Source organism: Biomphalaria glabrata, chromosome 14, assembly GCF_947242115.1.
Source record: "Biomphalaria glabrata chromosome 14, xgBioGlab47.1, whole genome shotgun sequence".
NCBI lineage: Eukaryota > Metazoa > Mollusca > Gastropoda > Planorbidae > Biomphalaria > Biomphalaria glabrata.
Genome location: NC_074724.1, coordinates 30,333,009 through 30,353,055, shown reverse-complemented (window position 1 = coordinate 30,353,055; position 20,047 = coordinate 30,333,009). Strand labels below are relative to the sequence as shown.

The following is a 20,047-nucleotide window of genomic DNA, read 5'->3' as shown; positions in this document are numbered from 1 at the left end:
ATTAACTATCCCTGTATCCCAGAACTAAAGTCGTCTATGTCTCCAGCTTTCACCAGTCGTTCATCTCTTTTTTTTATCCATTTCTTTGCATTACTCTTACCCAATGTTGCATCAGCCTTTCATCGACCAATACATAAACAGACTTAACACCTATTCTTCTCTGACCCCACATCGTAGAGAATGTAACAGCAATGTATTTATGCTGATCAAATCTGTTAATCACTTTTCTAGTCTGAATGCTTAAGTCAGAGACGCATTCTTCTTACATGTTCCATGCTGTTGGTGTAATCAGGGATTATTTCCTTGTATTTATCATGTAATCTTTTTATGGGGGGGGGGGCAGCTGGTGGCTGAGAGGTAAGGCGCTTGACTTCCTAACCGAGAGGTCCCGGGTTCCAATCTCGGTGAAAACTGGATTTTTTTTATTTCGGGATTATAAATTACGCCCCTGAGTCCAACCAACTATAATGGGTACCTGATTGTAGTTGGGGAAAGTAGTTGTGTTGGCCACATGACACCATTCTTGCTAACCATTGGCCAAAAAAACAGAGGACCTTCACATCATCTGCCCCACAGATCGCAAGGTCTGAAAAGGAACTTTATTTTACTTTTTTAAAATCTTATTATTTTGAATGTATCTCAAAAAGAGTTCTGCCCCTTACATACAGTGTACAATGGCAGGATAAAAAGCCATTTGTTTGCTTGACGAAATCGTTATGTTCATTACTAGCTTCTGAGAAAGAGGAGCACATAATAAATTTATTAAAAGACAAACTAGGGCTGTGACTCAATTGTTCATCTTTATTAAATATATTTATATTTTTGTTTTGTAAGTAGGAATCTTTTATTTCGTACATTGAGTGAAACTAGTGTTTACAATATCATGTGATTACTTCATAGACACTTTACGCTCTTAAATTTCCGGGTAGAAACCCAGATTGGTGGACAAACTGGGTGGCAACTATAAATGTCTTTTAATTTTCATTTGAAAAACACATCCTGGTCTACATCTAGATGTGAGACTATGACACGTGATTATAAACAACTGGCCAGGAGATATAAACAGCTGTGAACGACTATCTAGTACCACACATTTATTGGAGAGCTACAGAAAGTGGTTGTATAACCATTGTCAGGTTAGTCTTTTATTGTGTAAATTTAAATAGATAGATAGATAGATAGATAGATAGATAGATAGATAGATAGATAGATAGATAGATAGATAGATAGATAGAAGATAGATAGATAGACCGAGACCAGTCGTTACAGAAGGCCTGACCACTGACCTTCAACCTAAGAGGTCTGTTTGACGTAGCAATGAGCTGTTGGTCTAAACCAGAGATGGGAAACGAACCGAACTCGAACTTTAAAACTGATCGGTATGAACCGAACTAACTGTCCTTACCTTGACCGAACTGAATCAAAGATGTTGCACTATTTTTTAGTAAGAAACATTTTTAATAAATGTTTTTAGTGAGATGATTTGACTGTTTTTATTTTTTGGAAAACTCAGCTGGATCATTTTGGCTTGTCTTCTTTTCATTCACCTCGAATGATACCGTAACATTTAATATTTGTGCGTTAATGAAATGGGAGAGTCGAAGAAACGAAAAGTAGACTCTGAATGTTGAAACTACCAGGAAAAGTTGGACAGATCTTTACCTTTTTATGGAGCACGAAAATAAGCCACTATATTTTATTGGTATAGACACGTGTGTGGCTGTTTTTAAAGAACGTACATTCAAACAGCATTTTGAAATCAAAAACATAAACAAATATTGCGTCATTCTTAGTTTGAGCCACCAAGAAAAGATTGCTATAAAACGCCTAGAGATTAGAGGATTTGTGGTGGAATAAGTCCGCCGATCTGTCCGTTGGCACTTTCCGATGGGGATGATGACCTGCGACTTCTAGGGGTTAAGTCATAGAGCCACAAATATTTTGTTGGTATTATATAGGCACATAGACAGGCACAAGGAAAACGCAAAGCTTAATGATTTTGTGGAAGAACAAATATTTAATAAAGGATAATTAAGAAGAAATACAATCAGCGAGGAAGGGGGGGGTGTACAAAAGGATTTCGGATTTAATGATAACTTTTAAGATAATATCATCACTGGGATGTTGCTCATAAAAACTCGTGTATGGTTTGCTTATTCGGCTGTCTCTCACTTATCTCACTTATCTGTATTCAAGGTTCTCCTTTGGGGTGGGGTAAGTTGAAGCTCCGTTGTGCTGGCAGCCAGTTGCTGGTGTACTGCGGGTAGGCAGGCACTAGTGTGATGAATATGGGGATGCCACGCGGTGGGCTTACTCCCGTAGTAGGTGCAGACCGGTCCTGGGACTTCAGTCTGGAATGCCGTCAGTTCTGGTCGAGGGTAATGAGTGACTCACCCTCAACGGGAATGTGTGGAGAGCTGCTGAGGTCTACCTTCAGGTAACAAAACACGCCAGCCCTGATGTAGGAGGCAATGAGATGAGACGTGAGAGGAGCCTGAATTATTAAACCATACAGGTTGGTTGGCGAGGGGCGCATCCTTGGTAGGAGCGTCTCCCTCAGACTAAATAAGATACATGCCAACAACATTTCACTAGGTCTAATAATAATTGCTGTACAAATAATATAATAATAATATTGCGAATACACCTATAAATGTACAAGGCAGGGGCATAAATGAGGAGGGAAACAGGGGGACCATATTACAGGTTTGTAACCCCTGTGACATCATTGACCCACAGGTAAACAAGTCCACGGTCGTTCGTGACCAGAGGACCGTGACAAGAAGAAGGGAAAAAAAATGGGGGGGGGGGGGGGGGGGGGCTAGAAAAGGGCACATAACTGTGCAGGCCGAAAAGCCGAAAATAGTGGGGTAGACCGTGACCTCGAAGGCGCCGGGTAGACACGCGAGACTGATTCTCGGGCCTAAGGATGCATGGTAACAGCACAGTATGTGCATAACAAAAACAAGCATAATTATAATGTATATATATGTGTGCACATATAGAGGTACATGTGCACAGGTAAGGAAATAATCTAGACGCGAGTAGGTCCAGATGAATATGGATATGAACGAATAACAAATGCATAAATAGACAATAGGGTTAACTAAGTTGAAGGGTGGATGTCCCCCGTTGGGAGTACAGTCAACATTGACGAGTAAACGAGGAGCACATATTCATAGAGATTTACAAATGTAATGTTTGGAAGCAAACAAGTGTTAACATGGTAATGATACATGAACATAAATGTTACAGGCGAAGACACACTAAATAATAATGATAAAGTTTTTCCAACTCACCCGCTTTGCCTCACATAAGTTCCCAAACGAATCGTAGAGAGTCTTCTGACTTCTCAGTGATTCTGATCTAGAACGGCATTAACCTGAAACTTTCGTCTCCGGCTTTTATAGGTTCCCGAGCGGTACGTTAAAGTATCGACGACCCAATGGCCATCGAGTCTTTCGAATTTAGAATTGTTAAATTGGACCAATCTTTTTATTTGAGGCTCACTCACCTGACTTCTTTAACCCGCGACCTTGGGGCGAAGGAGGATGAAAGCGGAACCATGCAACAATTATCAGGCTGGACCATCGCTCGATGGCACAGTGGACCGGAGCTATTTGAATAGCCGTGGGCGGTGGGCGTTAGGAGTGTCGACTCAAAGTGAAGTACGTGGACACCAAATTTTAATGTCCCTGGACTTTACGTGTTTGTTCAGGCGTTTGGGGCGTAACTTTAAATTTTAATTTTCCTGGACTTAATGGCTGCGTACGTTTGTTTCGTCGTTTGTTTGTTATAAAATGTTTTACATGTTTCGGATGTTCCTTCAGAGTTGAAGATAGTTTACTTCCTAGTCCAAACCTCCCGCAAGTCCGTCGTTTGGGGCATAACTTGGGATGTGTGTTTATGGCCTATAATTTGGTGGTCGTTGTAATAGGATATTTGTGTTCTACACTGGTCAGTTTAGTGTTGAGGGGAGGCTATACAATGCTAACTAGTGGTAAAAAAAAAAGGGGGGGGGGTAGTTCCGCACTGGTCAGTTCTGTATTGAGAAGGGACGCGTTTCGTCACAGGATTAACGAGAATATCTACCAAGAAGAGACAAGAAAATGTGTCGGCGGTAAGGGCATTTTAAGTAGTGAAATAAAGTCTTTTTTATAGGTGTTACTATCAGTAATGGAAGAAATGTGTCATGAAAAATAAGAATGCTCTTGAAGCCGCCACTCTTCTTCGCATGACAATTAGAAATCTCAATTAAAAACTAAGAGATAGAGCAGCAGAGTTGAGAATGTTTACCATTAGCGGCGTCATCTCTGATAGAGTTCAACTCTTGTTACTTATTCGCAGTGCGTAAAGCAATTTTAAAATCATAGAAAGGATATCTACTATAAGGAACATGCATTGGGACCACCAGTGGCAAAGACGTGTTAAAGAAGTTTCAGACATCGTGGAGAAGCAGACTTCTTCCCTTTAGGAGAAATTAGTGGGAGTAACTACTGATACCGCCAGAAGTATGACTGGATGACATAGCAAACTGGCAGCATGAGTTATTAGAAAAATTGTCAAATCAAACGGAACCTCTGTGGCAAGAAGTTGAATCAGGCTGATATAAGCGCCTTCTAAACGAAATTCACCATCATCAGACTCCATTAGAGTGAGGGCTTGAGAGGCTCAAATCCTCTCTGGCAAAAGCCCTGGACAGAAACCCTGCTGTCTTGCGTAGTGCATAAATGTCGCCATACAGGTCGAGAACGAAATTGCAACTCTTTATACAGAAGGCGTAAAGGGGCGAAACTATTGTGGCGTAATCGCCTCACAGACGAGCATCTAGATTTAGGACTTCAACTTGGTGTCTCATCAGTGCAGTGGCATCTTCAGAAGTTGGTTTTGGAAAAACTTCCTACATCCCATGAATTAGTGTCAGTATTATAGTCAAGTGGGAGGCGCGGTGGCTAAGTGGTAACGCGATTGGCTTGCGATCCGAAGGGGTCCCGGGTTAGAATCATGGTGAATACTGACATTTTTAATTACGGGATCTTGAGGTCGCCTCTGAGCTCTAATGGGTAGCTGACGTATAGTTGTGGAAAAGTCAAGACGGTTGGGAGTTGTGATGGCTACATGACACCCTCGTTAACTGTGGACCACAGAAACAGATGACCTTTACATCATGTACCTATACATCGCAAGGTCTAAAAGAGAAACTTTAAAAATATATATATATATCCACGGGTTTCTACGAAAGTGTTTTATTTAATTTAATTTTTTTTTTGTTTCTTTTCTCTTATGTGGCCCGCGACACAAATGTTGGTAAAAATCGGCCCACCGGCCGAGTAAGGTTTCATATGGCTTTTTTTCTAATTAATAATTAAATTAAACATTATTACATGTACCTAATTTTGCTATCACCTAATTTCATACTATAGAACAGAACCTGAAATTTAGACCTGAGCGAACCAAACGGAACCCGAACTTAAATCTGACCGAACCGAACCCGAACTTGACAAGTTGGGTTCGATTCCCATCTCTAAGCTACCCACAGGTTGTGACGTTACAGGCCAGTGTTCAGGCCGTAAATAACGAATGGACTCGGATAGACAGAGAGAAATATATATATATATAACAATAATAAGTATATATTAATATTTATATATGGCTCCTTCTGTCTCGGAAGACAATGGATGCGCCCAGATGAGTCTCTGGCTTTGGTTGCGTCTTGAGACGGGACAGAATCTGGAGTGACTGATCAAGCCAATTCTGGAGCGGCAGAGTTTGCCACAGTTCGTGCATGAATATTCATCTGTCCGTGGGCTAGCTGACAGGGCAGCTTTCTTTTTCTTTCTCTTGGCTGACGCAGCTTCGTTTCTTTTGCATTCAGCAAAGTTCGTACCAGCACGTATACTATACAGTCTGTCTCCATGCTGTCCGGTCTTGGGCTATCTCCTCCAACATACTTTGGTCGATGCCCGTGGCTCTCATGTCTCGCTTGCAGAAATCTCTGTAGGTTAGTCTTGGTGGCCCTTGTGTCTGACTCCTTCTGCAAGCTCAGCGTATATATATATATATGTATATATGGGTTGTTGGGAATTGAGATTTGTTCTTGTCCTTCTCTAGCCAACCAAAGCACGCTATTAACAGCTATTAAGAGACATTCGTTGCGTAATTTTCTTTAACCAGCCTGAAGTAGAATCTAGTAGTAATATTAGAGAAACTACATGGCAATAGTTACGTCAGGGTTATCACCTCCCTTGCTGACCACGATAGATTTACGGACACTATAAGAATTGACTATTTCAATATAGAATTAATTCAAAAGAATCTTGCAACATTTACATAGATCAGGGCGTTCTTCTCGTTCAATCAACATGATGTGGAAGATTGCAGTAGTGGTCATTTTTACAGTGGTCAACACAGTTCGTGCAGCTCTGTTCCAGGACGATGTCCAAGTGGGAGAGTGCGTCTGCATCAACACCGACAATGTCAAGGCCAGGCTCGCAGGTAAGAACAAGTTTCTTATTTCAAACTTACTGCCACACATGGTTTTAAAACTGTGCAGACAGCGAGACCACCTAGGGCCTTGCCTTTAAAAAAAGAGCAAAGGGGCGGGAAGCGGGCTACACAAAAAAAAAAAAACAAGTTGGAGACGCGGCGGATGAGCGGTTGGCTTCCGAACCGGGGGTCCCGGGTTCGAATCCTGAGGAAAACTGGGATTTTTAATTTCGGGATCTTTGGGCGCCTCTGAGTCAACCCAGCTCTAATGGGTACCTGACATTAGTTGGGGAAAAGTGAAGGCGGTAGGTCGTTGTGCTGGCCACATGACACCCTAATTAACATTAGGCCACAGAAGCAGATGACCTTTACATCATCTGCCATATACTATAAACATGTATACTAAACATGAAACAAAGAAAACTGGGATTGAATAATGTATGAGTACTTTGGTGTGTCTTTACTCCAGCAAACGAGGGCAAGGCTTTACAAAAATATTGCGCTAGGGCTTTCATTAAAATACTGTTCCTGAGGCCTTATGAAAACACTGCCCCAACGCCTTTATTGAAAGAGTGCCCCATGGCCTTTATTGAAAGAGTGTCCTAGGGCCTTATTGAAATAGTGCCCCAGGACTTTTTTGTAATTGTACACCAGGGCCTTTATTGAAAGAGTGCACCAGGGCCTTTATTGAAAGAGTGCACCAGGGCCTTTATTGAAAGAATGTCCCGGGGCCTTTATTGAAATAGTGCCCCAGGGCCTTTATTGTAATTATGCACCATAGCCTTTATTGAAATAGTGCACCAGGGCCTTTATTGAAGTAGTGCACCAGGGCCTTTATTGTTATTGTGCCCCAGGGCCTTTATTGAAGTAGGGCACCAGGGCCTTCATTGAAATAGTGCCCCAGGGCCTTTATTGAAATAGTGCACCAGGGCCTTTATTGAAAGAGTGCACCAGGGCCTTTATTGAAATAGTGCAACAGGGCCTTTATTGAAATAGTGCCCCAGAGGCTACAATTTCAACTCGATACGAGTTTGAGCTTCTTGGGCCGAATGTTGTATCACAAAGTAAGTCTCCATAGAGTTAGTTCTTAGTTTGTAGCCAGTTACACTGCAGTGCATTAATTTTTATTGAGTGATAAGACTATTGCGTATTGGACAACAGCATTTGGTAACTGTATGACTTCTTGTGTTGTGTATATTTAAACGCTAATTAAGTTTAGGGTCCGGGAAGTCTGACTTGAAAGATGTCATGTGTGTTATGTATCATCTCCATACTAATGACATTAAAATGGTGTCAGAAGAGGTCATATGCTCGTAGGTGCACAAAATACTGTAAGTTTTTTACTCGTCTACTAGATCTGGACTCCGGTAAAGTAATGTAATATGTTTTTAACTCCTAGCTGGATATAGTCCAGTGGTTCAGGTTTTAGACAGTGGCGCTTGTGGCAAAGTGAACAGTGGTGGTCAGACAGTTGACAGTTATACCTCGTATCAGATACTGTACGCAGGGCAGGTAAGTTGTTATACCTGGTACCAGTTACAGTACACCTTTAGATATAGAAGTAGAAACATTATTAAATTAAGTATTCTCATCTTATGCTCAGAAATACAAACCTTTTACAGATTCCACTATTAGATTATATTTTTTTTTCATGGGTAAATATAATTAAACAGGATTATTACGAAAGGTTTTTTAAGCAAGCATTTTTCCCACATTGTATTTAGGTTGGGTAGCGAAATTGATAGAGCGTATTGATGTTATTGTGAATGTCGTGGGTTCGATTCTTATCACTTTTTTTTCACTGAAAAAATATTTTTTTTTTTTAGTGTACTGAATTATTCGAACATAAAGTAGGAATTGAGTTTTAATATTATTAAGGAAACATAAAGCGCATTTCCTGTTCATTCGCAAATGTTTGTTCATGTGTGCGTTTGAGTGACCCGCGGGGGCCGCCGACGAGTTCATTAAATAAACTCTTTTTATTACCTTGTCTGATTATGATTTGTTTGTTTTTTCAAAGCAAATAATTTTTTAAATTCAGTAGAAAATTACATAGCCTAAAGTTCTGTGTTCCCGCAAAGATATCGCGCTAATATTTTTTTTTATTTTTGTGTGTAGAAAGATTAATAAAACGTTTTTTAACTAGAGTGGTCCATGAGTGGGCCATGAGTGGGCCTAGAAATAAAAACTTAGTTTTTTTTTTCCCTTCCCTTTAGTTTGTTCCTTCTACATTCTAAAAAAATATGAAACGGGTTTTGATAAGAAAAGGAGTGCCAGAAATTCCTATCAGCCCCCCCCCCCCTTTTTTTTTAACTATTAACGCCACTAGTTAGTATAATTTTGATACTTTTTAACGAAAATCATAAAACCATGTCATTTAAAAAAAAAGGTGTTGCATTAAATAGTCTGGTGAACGATGCAGTTATTGTAAAATGTTACAATATGTAAGTGCCACTGACAAAAGTTTTTTTTTGTTGTTGTTGTTTTGTTTACCGAATATCTATTTCGTTTATTACAGTTGGTCTGGGTCGCTGGCAACTATCTGGATATACAACCAGAATCTATGTGCGGTAAGTTTAAAACCAACGAAATTCGATTGATACAATATTCAACATAAAAAAAAGGAAATAAAAAACACTCTGTTTATATTTTAGTATTCGTTGCAGTACTACTGCTTTGTTTTTCTTGTCTTAACAAACAGACACCTCCAGGGGGAGACTGTAATGCAGTGATGTCCAACCTTATAATCCTTATTTGACCTGTTGACCAATTTATTTCCGAATCTTGTGACTCGTCATTAGATCTAGCAGCTGGGAAAAAGTGGCACTGGATAGATCCACATGGAGAGCGAGCATAAAGGAAAGGTCCCACATAGTAGATACCATACACAACAGTAGTAGAAAGAAGGGTGAAAATGCAACGGCGCCTAGTAATTACATATTCCCAACCTGTGACGGCAGCTTTGCATCAAGGATTGGCCTCATTAGTCACACAAGAAGTTGCAAAGGGAAAAAAGATCGTCTCTTGAGATGTAAAATGCCAAGAAAAAACGTGAACAAACAAAATAACTTCTTTGTGATCAAAACTAAAATAACTTCTTTGTGATCAAAACTAAAATAACTTTTTATTACAATAGAAACAAATTCAACCTGAGATGAAATGAAATAAATGTATTAGACCTTATTAGTAATAATATAAAATGGTATTTTAAATAAAATTAACTTACAAAAAAGGTCTTTTCACTCTGGCAATCTGGAGTCGTCTGTCTGACCTTAAGGTACAAGACAACAATATCGCTTATCTTGCATCATTCACACTGCACGGCCACCAACCAATCGTTAACTCCTTCTCACCGTCACCATAGAAACACACACACACACACACACACACTTATAACAATATACGATAATTCTGTTCTATATCTCTGTTTAGCCTCAGCATGCCCCACCTCAGCAAAGGACAAGGCATGTACACTCCTGCAGAAATATAATTCTGGCGATTTGGGTTTAGCAATGTCCCACCCTTCAGGGAAGCAGGACAACGCCTATGCCTACAATAATATCAGAGATATGTGTAAAGGACTTAGAGCTTCCAGGTCAAAGTAAGCCTATATACCCTCATATTTTTTAAACACTTTGAGAAAAGAAAAAAAGTAAGGTTTTGCTGTATAGAAAATATGAAATTTGCTTGAATTCCGGCTCAGATGTATTTATATTTAGGCCTAGACTTTTTAAAATTAACACTCAAATTAATAGATTTGAGTTAATAAATTTTTTAATTGCTGGACACAGTACCATCGCTATTTTATCATCCTTAGAAATTATATAACAAGACCAAATTTAGACCCTAAGCAATTTGAGACAAGGGGCCTCTTATAAAACCAACTCCCCCCTCTGGCTACTTCCATGTTGCTGACAACATTAGGCGGTTTTTCTATTGCGTCTTATTTAAAATAAAAATATCCCTTGGCCATTTTGAGCGCCTCAGAATGTGGGGGTCCTAAGCTATAGGGTTATTTCTGTTTATCCTTCTTTTCAGAGTTTTAGCTCCCACATAAGAGCTCAAAGAGTTTAATTCTAGCGGATGATATTCACGCGGGCTGCAACTCCAGACTAGCTCTAGCTCTTTAAGTCCTCAATAACTTAATGTCAGTCGTTCCAACCATCTGGTCTCGTATTCTCATCTTTTTTACGTGTGTACCAGAAACTTATATATTTATTTATATAGGTCTGTGGTTTGTACATGTTTTTATAGTAGAGCTTACGGTGCTAAAGTACGAGGTCGATTTTTTAATATTTTTTTTCAAATTTAATTTTATTTTATTTGAGGCAGTATAATGGAGGTATTGTCTTTTAAAAAACAAAACTTTTCTTGTTTGTTGCATGATTGTTCTACTAAAAATAAATGTTCCATTTTGTTCCCAGCTACTCATGCAGTGAATGTAAAACAGGACCAGCCCCTGGAGGTAGCGTCTGCCTAACTGACAAACTGTTAACGTATCTTATTACACTGGTCAGCAAGGGCAAGGTCTATGTAAGTCCTATACTTTTGTAAAGTGATGGCCTTTTTTTTTTTTTTGAAGTCCCCCTTTTTTTAAAAATTCAATTAAACAGATTAATCCACGCGCTCTAAGAAAACCTAGACATGTAGATGCTTGCTTTCTAATTTTTTTTATTATAATCATTTAAAAATATTTTTTTACATTCAAAAAATAGTTTTCCTATTATTTTGTTTATATGTATATATATATATATATATATATATATATATATATATATATATATATATATTATATATATTTGGTCAATAAAAGTAGGTCGTAATCATCTTCTCTTTTAATGTAAAGTCTGTAATTTATAAGATAAGATGATAGTTTTCGAAACTTTTTAGTTATTTTGTGGACTGTCATGTGTCATACATTTCCCCTCAAAGCATCTAAACAGTTTTAGGCATTTCATATTAACTGCACACAAAAAATAATTTGATAATAATAAAAATACGATTTTGGTCTCTCTGTCGGAAATTTCTTCTTCTATGTTCTCAGTATCATGTTATAGTGGAGGCTCTGACAACTTGTCCTATATCACAGGTAGCTTTTCAAACAGATTTTCTTCCATAAGGATATTCTGGAGCAAACTTCTAGCTCAGGCGTCTTGTCCTATATCCCAGGCAGCTGTTCAAACAGGTTTTCTTCCATAAGGATATTTTGGAGCAAACTTCTAGCTCAGGCGTCTTGTCCTATATCCCAGGCAGCTGTTCAAACAGGTTTTCTTCCATAAGGATATTTTGGAGCAAACTTCTAGCTCAGACGTCTTGTCCTATATCCCAGGCAGCTCTTCAAACAGGTTTTCTTCCATAAGGATATTTTGGAGCAAACTTCTAGCTCAGGCGTCTTGTCCTATATCCCAGGCAGCTTTTCAAACAGGTTTTCTTCCATAAGGATATTTTGGAGCAAACTTCTAGCTCAGACGTCTTGTCCTATATCCCAGGCAGCTCTTCAAACAGGTTTTCTTCCATAAGGATATTTTGGAGCAAACTTCTAGCTCAGACGTCTCAATAAAGTGTACAGATCTGGAGGACACGGTCGGCATTCTCTGGTGACACACTTCACAAACGCGTTTCGATGGTTCAAGTTTTCAGCATCCAGCACATGTGTTACCTCATTCTGATGTGTCTTTTTTTAGAGGCGAATCAGTATTCGTTGATCGTGTCGGGATAGCTTGCAAATGTGTGGCATTTTACGTCTCGAGAGACGATCTTTTCCCTTTGCAACTTCTTGTGTGACAAAGAGGCCAATCCCTGATGAAGAGCTGCGGTCACATGTTGGGCATCTGTAATTACCAGGCGCTGTTGCACTTTCGCCCTTCCCTCTGTTACTGTTGTGTATGGCATCTGCAATCTGTGACCCTTCCTTTTTTGCTCGTTCTCCACTTAGATCTATTCAGCTGTTAGTGTCGGCTTGCAAATAGCTGTTCTTCTTCTTCTTCTTCTTAAACTGTCAGGTAGAGTTGAGCCTTCGGCTCTTGGAACTCTAGGCCAGCAAAAGTGAACAAGAGTTCCCTCTCACCGGCCTGAATGAGAAGAGTGTAGGCTACACTGTTCTGTCTGACTGGTGGGTCAAACTCGCGGCAAGAGACCGCGTACACTAAGACCCCCCGCCATTTTCCTTTTCTATACCAGGCTAACTGTGCGGGACACGCCATTTATGTAACGGCCTCTTGAGTAACAGCGCCTGGATTGTGACAAGGTTGTGGGAGCTTTTTTACAACTCCGCACAATGCAATGAGGATGCTCTCGCACCCCCTTAGGCACCCCCACGGGAGTCTTGTTTTGCTACCCTTTAGCCTAATCGTTTCCTTTTACGATCGTTTTCACCCGGGCGCCACTATGAGGCAGGGTAGAATGCCCGGGGCAAATAGCTGTAAATAATATACAATAAATGCTACCTGGAGGTTTGGTCTATGCTCTTATTTTCTTCCGTTTTTCATGATTCACCACTTTCACATGGTTGGGGCACCACGCACGATCTGTCGATCCTCTCTTTTTCAATTCCTCTCTTTCCATTACCAGGATTAGAATCTCTTTTTATTAATTGCTATTGTATTCCCATTTTGTCTGCCTCTCCTTTTTCCTGGTACTGTTCCCTGCAGAAACGTCTTTGCAAACCCTGATGATCTTTTGATCTGGACGTACAATCTTCATCATGGGCTACAATTGCCATTGAAATTCTGTGTTCCGCGGAAACCTAATGTTCCACGAGGCCTGAATATGTGTTCCGTGAGGTACTGGAATAATTAACTAGTTGGTAACCACGTGAATTAATCTCTAAAAAAAAAGTTTTCCACTAAATTTTCAGTGCGGAGTGTTCCGTTAAGGAAAAAGTTTGGGAACCACTACTTTTATGGATGTCATCAATTGCGATGCAGTCATCCTAGGTTCCTTTTCAATTCTATGGCATGTCCTCTATAATTCTGCAGGACTCATTAGCGTTCAAGAAAGTCGCCATGATATGTGTACATATTTATTTATTTAAGTGCACATGTTTGTGTGTTATTTTAATGTAGGTCACAGAACTGGCAGGCGCATGTCACTCATGTACATCTAAACATTATCTGGGTCAAGCTGTGGATCTTAGACTCAGCACTCGGTCACAAGAATACATCAACACTTGCAAGTGAGTTGAAGACTGAGAGAGTGTGATACTCGAAGTTTATGATACATTAACATTAGTAGTGCAGAGGACAGAAACATTGGACAACCAACAGGTGGACACTGTCCAACTACTCCAGATGACACTTTGTTTAACTGGACATCAAATGCTTATTGACCCTACGAGTGTGACTGACATAAGTTGTTGTTTTTTAACGCAAACCACGGGTATAGACCTGTAAGTGACATGAGTCTCCATAGGTAGTCGTTGTCTTGATAAACACTCAAGATTTAGATGAACTCAAGTTTGAAATACATCATGGGCGTAGCCAGGATTTTTGTCGAATCCCCCCCCCCGACCCCTCCCCCCCAGCAAAAAAAATTATTTATTTGTGTGTGTGTGTGTACATCATCTTTATTACATTCTGACCCTTCATTCTTTCGGAAGACGTTTATTGTGCCCATAATAGGTTCTTCCTGAAGTTAGTGGAAAAAATGAAGATTCCCCGCCATTGCCAGCAAGGGCGTCTGGGGGAGCGCTAGGCACTATTTCTGGTATTAAAATCTCACCTAAAATAAACAAAATCAAAGCAAAAATCAGTCACTAAATTCCGATGCGGGGGGGAGGGGTCATTTCGGGGGGGTGGGGGGGTGAGTGGTACAGCACTTGGCTTCCGAACCGAGGGATCCAGCGTTTAAATCCTGGTGAAGACTGGTTTTTTTTTTTCTATTTCTGTATCTTTTGGTGTGCCTCTAGGTCAACCCTGCTCTAACGGGTACCTGACAATTGTTTGCGAAAAGTAAAGGCTGTTGGTCGTTGTGCTTGCCACATGACATCCTCGTTAACCGTGCGCCTATGAAACGGATGACCTATACATCATCTGCCCTATAGATCGCAAAGTCTAATAGGAGAACTTAAAAACGTCACGTAGAGCTACCCATGTAGTACTACCTGGGAGTGAGGTAACATGTCACCAACTAATGTCCTGCTGTGGTTGGCTAGGACCAGGACCTGATATTTCTGTAGGAACTTTCAAAACTTTTTTTAAAATTCCCATACATATTGTCATGCAATATTTCAATTTGATATTAGATATTTGATAAGGTATTTCCTTTCTATGACCAGGTTGATGGGCGGCTTTGGTCAGAACGAAGGAAATCATGTCCACTGTCAGTTTAGCTAATCAAGATCATGACAAGACAAGACAATCCCAGTAATGAGTCTGTAATTGTTTCCTTTCATTAACATAGGAAATAAATCTGTTGTACAAGTTTACATTTTTTTATCATCAAGTACAGTTTCTTTCCCTTGTTTGATACCAAATGACATAATTAATTACCAATAGTTAATAAACTAATTGGTATTTTTTTTTTATTGATTATTGTGTTCTCAGATAAAATAAATAACTGCTAAATTTCAGCTTAATTCGAGATTGGGCGTGGGAGAAAAAACGTGTCCAAACAGGCAGACAGAGTTGATACAAACTTTGTAAAAGTTTATATCAAATAACTTTGTCAAATAACTTTATCAAATAACTTTGTCAAATAACTTTATCAAATAATTATCAAATGACTTTATTAAATGACTTTATCAAATAACTTTGTCTGGTACAATGTTTGTAGTTATTACTCCCACACCCATTCTCAGATCAAGTTGAGTCTCAAGGTATAGTTGTTGTACCTAACAAACCATGAATCCATAAAAAAAAAAAATAACGAAATTAATGATTGGTATTTAATTATTTTGTTTGGTATCGAAAAAGGGAAATCTTATTATTGCTTCTTATTGAGATATTTATATTTGCACAAGTCATCAACATCAAAACATTATTGAAAAAAAAATTAATTATATGGTAACAAGTAAATTCATTTCAAGATAAAATCTTTTTACAATTTAAAAAAAAAAATAAAAAATTATTTAGTGACACATAATCATGTTAATTCTACTGTCATTAAATGTTACAATTATGTTAAAATTCTGAGCTGCTCCTTTATTCTTTGTAGCTGTTTGCAAACAAACTCCACACTTTTTTTTTTTTCCTTTCAGATGTTCATTTTATTTCTCTAGTTATTTATTTGTTCATTTGTTCCATTGGATTGTAAATAAATATTAATATAAAAAATCAGCAGTAGATAAGTGAGTTGTGGACTTCAAGTATTTATTTTATTATTTTTGTTGTTATTTTTTGTTCAGATGTTTACAAGTTGAGACACCTGTTTTATAACATGAATACTAAGGCTTTTAAAATTTTCTCATCAGAACTTTTTCGAATAAACACAGATGGTGTAGCACTATTAAAGGTGTTTTTGACACATCACTACAATTAAAAAAAAAAAAATTCAAATACTACAGAAATATAATTCACATTTTGATTTTTCTGATTGGGTCCTAGCACTAGATTCATAGTGACTATTAAAACAAATTTTTGATTTTTGCATGCTAAAACGGAAGGAAAATGAGCTTTTGGAAGTTTGCCAACAATCACCATCATTTGGATTCAAAACTTACAACTTCCAAAATATCTATTAAAATAAAATAGAATGTGATTCTCATTTAGAAAGTTATTCTCTGCTTTCTCAACAAAGAACTTCCCTCCTGATAGTTAGTATGCATTTAAGACTGTCCTCACACCGATCCCAAGCAGTCATACCGTGCAACCCAGCAGGAGGTTTGGGCTAAGACCTAGCAATCTTCCATTTTGAAGGATTGTCCAAAACTTTGTAAAACATTTTTCTTTAATTACAAAAAGCATTTTAACAGTTCACATTTACTTCCATATTTACAAAACAACATTGTTTTACTACAGAGATCATGGACTAGATGAGATTAGCTTCCTTGGCCATAGAGTAAAAAGCAGATCTAGAATTGGCCAATAAGTTGCTTGGTGTGTCTAGCTCTTTCACAAGCCCAGCATCTAAAACCATTATTCTGAAAGAAAAAAAAAAAAGAATTTTTATTAAAAAAAAAGCTTCATCCTTAAAAAACACTCAAACATAATTAAAATTTTTTGCTAACTAATGAAGTATAATCTACTTCAGTGTGACTATTGAAATAATTAAAGTTGCCACCTAAGTATATAAAAATCAGGTTTTCTCAACCTGTGGTTAAGTGTACACTTGGGAGAACTCAAGTGAAATAATAGCTGATGCGCCAAATACATTTGGGTCAAGTTATACAATGCTATTAAAGAAGAAGGATAAACCTGGGGAAATTTTGAACTGTGGGGCGAGGAAAAGTCTGCTCCTAGTGTGACAGAGAAAATACAAGTCTCCACTATCCATCCCAGTGGCGCTACAGCCCATGGAGGGCTCTGGCCTGCTTTAACACATCCTTCCATTCAGATCTCTCCTGGGCCTTTCGTCTCCATGCCCTAACCCCAAGCTGCTTCAGATCTGCTTCCCCGTCATCTATCCATCGCATTCGGGGTCTGCCTTTGGGTCGCCTGCCTTTTGGTTTTTGCCTATATACGATTTTCGCCCCTCTGTTGTCTGACATTCTTTCAAGGTGACCTGCCCAACGTAGTCTGTTCTTTTTTATTTCGTTCACTATTGGTGGGTCTTCATATAATTGATATAACTCATGGTTAGTGCGTGTCCTCCACCCTGTTTCATCCTGTATGGCACCATAGATTTTCCTAAGGATTTTTCTTTCCCAAGTGTTAAGTAAATTTTCAGATGTCTTTGTCAGTGTCCAGGTCTCACTTCCATACATTGCTGCTGGTCTTATTATAGTTTTGTATATTATTTTCTTGGTTTTACTTGAAATCATTTTGCTCTTAAGTAGATGGTGGGTGCTATAAAATGCCCTGTTGCCTGCTGCTATTCTTTCCTTTATTTCTGTTAGTAGGTCATTTTTGAAATTAATAGTACTTCCTAGATATTTGAAAGTTTGGACGTTTTCAAATTCGTGGTCTTTGATTTTGATATTTTGTCCCTCTGTTTGATTGTCTCTTGTCATTGTGATGTACTTGGTTTTACTGTCATTGACCTCAAGTCCTGCTGGTCGAGATGCTTCTTCTAGTTGTATGAAGGCTCTAGCGATGTCAGAGGTTTCTTTACCCAATAAGGCAATGTCATCGGCATAAGCAAGGTATTGTAGAGGTTGGCTGTATATCGTCCCTGTTGGTTGTGGACCCATGTTTTCTCTCCTGAAGTAGTTAGTAATAGTTCCCCTTGTGTTTATGTGTATATTTCTTATAACTCTCTCCAGTGTTAAATTGAAAAGCATGCAGGAAAGTGCGTCTCCTTGTCTTAATCCTCGTTTAATCCTAAATTCCCGTGAGTGTTCTCCTTGTATTATGACTTTGCTTTTTGAGTTGTTTAATGTCATATGTATAAGTCTTGTCAGCTTATTGGGTATTCCAAAATCATGTAGTGTGTCATATAGGTATTTCCTTCTGATACTGTCATAAGCCATTTTATAGTCTATAAAGAGTTGGTGGATTGGTATGTTGTATTCATGGCATTTTTCTAGTATACATCTTAGTGTGAAGATGTGGTCGGTTGTGGATTTGTTGGGTCTGAAACCACATTGGTAGTCACCTAAGATTTCTTCTGAATATTTTCCAAGTCTCTTAGTTATAAGCCTAGACAGTATCTTATAAGTCACATTTAGTAGAGAGATTCCTCTGTAATTACAGCACTTTAACTTGGATCCTTTTTTGTGTATTGGGGTTATAAGAGCCGTTTCCCATTCTGTTGGTATTACTTCTTCTTCCCAAATTCTTGATATTAGTCTGTGTATTTGGGAATGTAAGTCTTTCCCTCCATATTTAATTAGTTCTGCTGTGATTTGGTCCTCTCCTGGTGCTTTGTGATTCTTCATGGTCCTAATTATTTCTGATGTTTCAATGAGTGTTGGAGGGTTCACTAAGGGATCTGGTCCCCCATGCGGCAGTTCATATTCTCCATTGTCTCCATCTTCAGTGGTATTTAGGATCTCCTCAAAGTATTCAGCCCATCTCTCAATGACCCTGCTGTTTTCTGTAATAAGCTGACCATCTTTGTTCTCACACATGTGTGATCTAGCTTGAAATCCGTTCTTTTCATCTTTAATTTTCATATACATTCCTCTCATGTCTCCCTCCTTTGCTAGTTCCTCAATTTTAGTGATCTTGGACTTTTCCCATTCCCGTTTTTTCTTTCTTACAACTTTTGTGGCCCTTCTTCTTGCTTCATTGTATTGCTGTCTAGTGTTCCTGGTTTCTCTCTGTAGCATTATCATTCGGGCATTGTTCTTCTCTTCTATAGTTTGTCTGCATTCATCATCATACCACCCTATTTTCTCGTTCTTTTGTTTAAATCCAACTACCTCTTCTGCTGTTCTTTTGATAGCATGCTTTATTATTTCCCAATGCTCATTTATGTTATTTTCGCAGTCCTTTTCTAATGTTGTCAGTTGTGTTTAGAGTGCCATTCTATAAGTTTCTGCAACAAGTGGATCCTTTGTGAGTTTTTGACTATCATATTGCTGTGCTCTCTTTCTTTGGTAATGGTGTATGGTACTTATTCTTTGTCTAAATTTAGCTTTTACTAGTAGGTGGTCTGAGTCAGCATTAGCTCCTCTGAAACTTCTTACATCTAGTATGTCTGATCCATGTCTCTTATCTATGAGTATATGATCTATTTGATTCTGGGTGTTGCCATCAGGTGAGATCCAGGTTACCTTGTGAATATTCTTATGTTGGAATTTTGTGCTGCTGATAGACATTCCTTTTCCTGATGCAAAATCCACTAATCTTATGCCATTATTGTTGGTCTCTTCATGTAAACTTTCTTTGCCAATTATTGGTATGAATGCTGGTTCCTTTCCAATTTTAGCATTGAAATCTCCTAGGACTATTTTGATGTCATGCTTTGGCGCTTCATCATAAATTCTTTCCAGTCCATCATAGAAGGCTTCTTTTGTGTTATCATCTGCATCTTCAGTAGGGGCATGAACATTGATAACTGATATGTTGAAGAATTTTCCTTTCAAACGTAGTGAGCAGAGTCTATCACTTACAGGTTTAAATCCAATGACATTACCTACCATTTCCTTTTTAACAGCAAAACCTGTACCTAAGTTGTTAGTGCTTCCACCACTATAAAATATAGTATACTCCTTGGTTCTGAGAATGTCCGAGTCTTTCCACCTGATTTCCTGTAGGGCTGCAAGGGGTATCCTATATTTCTTTAACACTTCAGTAAGTTGGGCTAGCGCACCTGCTCTATAAAGGCTTAGCACGTTCCATGTCGCAAAACAAAAATCATGTCCTTTTCCAGGCCTAGGTCGTTTTCCGTTGAGATCTGTCCGGGTTTTCTTGTGTGTATTAGCTTTCGTAACAGTATTTTTTATATGACAGAGTTGTTAGCCCTGTGCATAACCATCTGGGGGGCTGCCCCTTTCAGCTCTCTGGATAGCTGCCTTTAT

General features: G+C 38.7%; 2 protein-coding genes across 4 annotated transcripts in view; one reads left to right on the top strand and one right to left on the bottom strand.

The window, feature by feature from the left end:
* Positions 1–979: 979 nt before the first annotated feature.
* On the top strand, positions 980–14,911 carry LOC106076586 (uncharacterized). Its single transcript, XM_056011323.1, has 8 exons — positions 980–1,136; positions 6,335–6,495; positions 7,886–7,998; positions 9,005–9,056; positions 9,919–10,087; positions 10,911–11,019; positions 13,551–13,660; positions 14,762–14,911. The coding sequence occupies exons 2-8, from the start codon at positions 6,363–6,365 to the stop codon at positions 14,817–14,819; spliced, it is 744 nt and encodes a 247-aa protein (XP_055867298.1). The 5' UTR covers positions 980–1,136; positions 6,335–6,362; the 3' UTR covers positions 14,820–14,911.
* A 1,442-nt stretch (positions 14,912–16,353) lies between these two features.
* The window catches only part of LOC106069554 (multidrug resistance-associated protein 1-like), a 40,668-nt gene continuing 36,974 nt past the window's right edge, over positions 16,354–20,047 (bottom strand). For all 3 annotated transcript variants that reach the window (XM_056010697.1, XM_056010694.1, XM_056010695.1), the window contains exon 34: positions 16,354–16,564. In XM_056010697.1, coding sequence (XP_055866672.1) covers positions 16,453–16,564 — 112 coding nt within the window. In that variant the 3' untranslated portion in view covers positions 16,354–16,452. The remainder of the gene's footprint in view (positions 16,565–20,047) is intronic.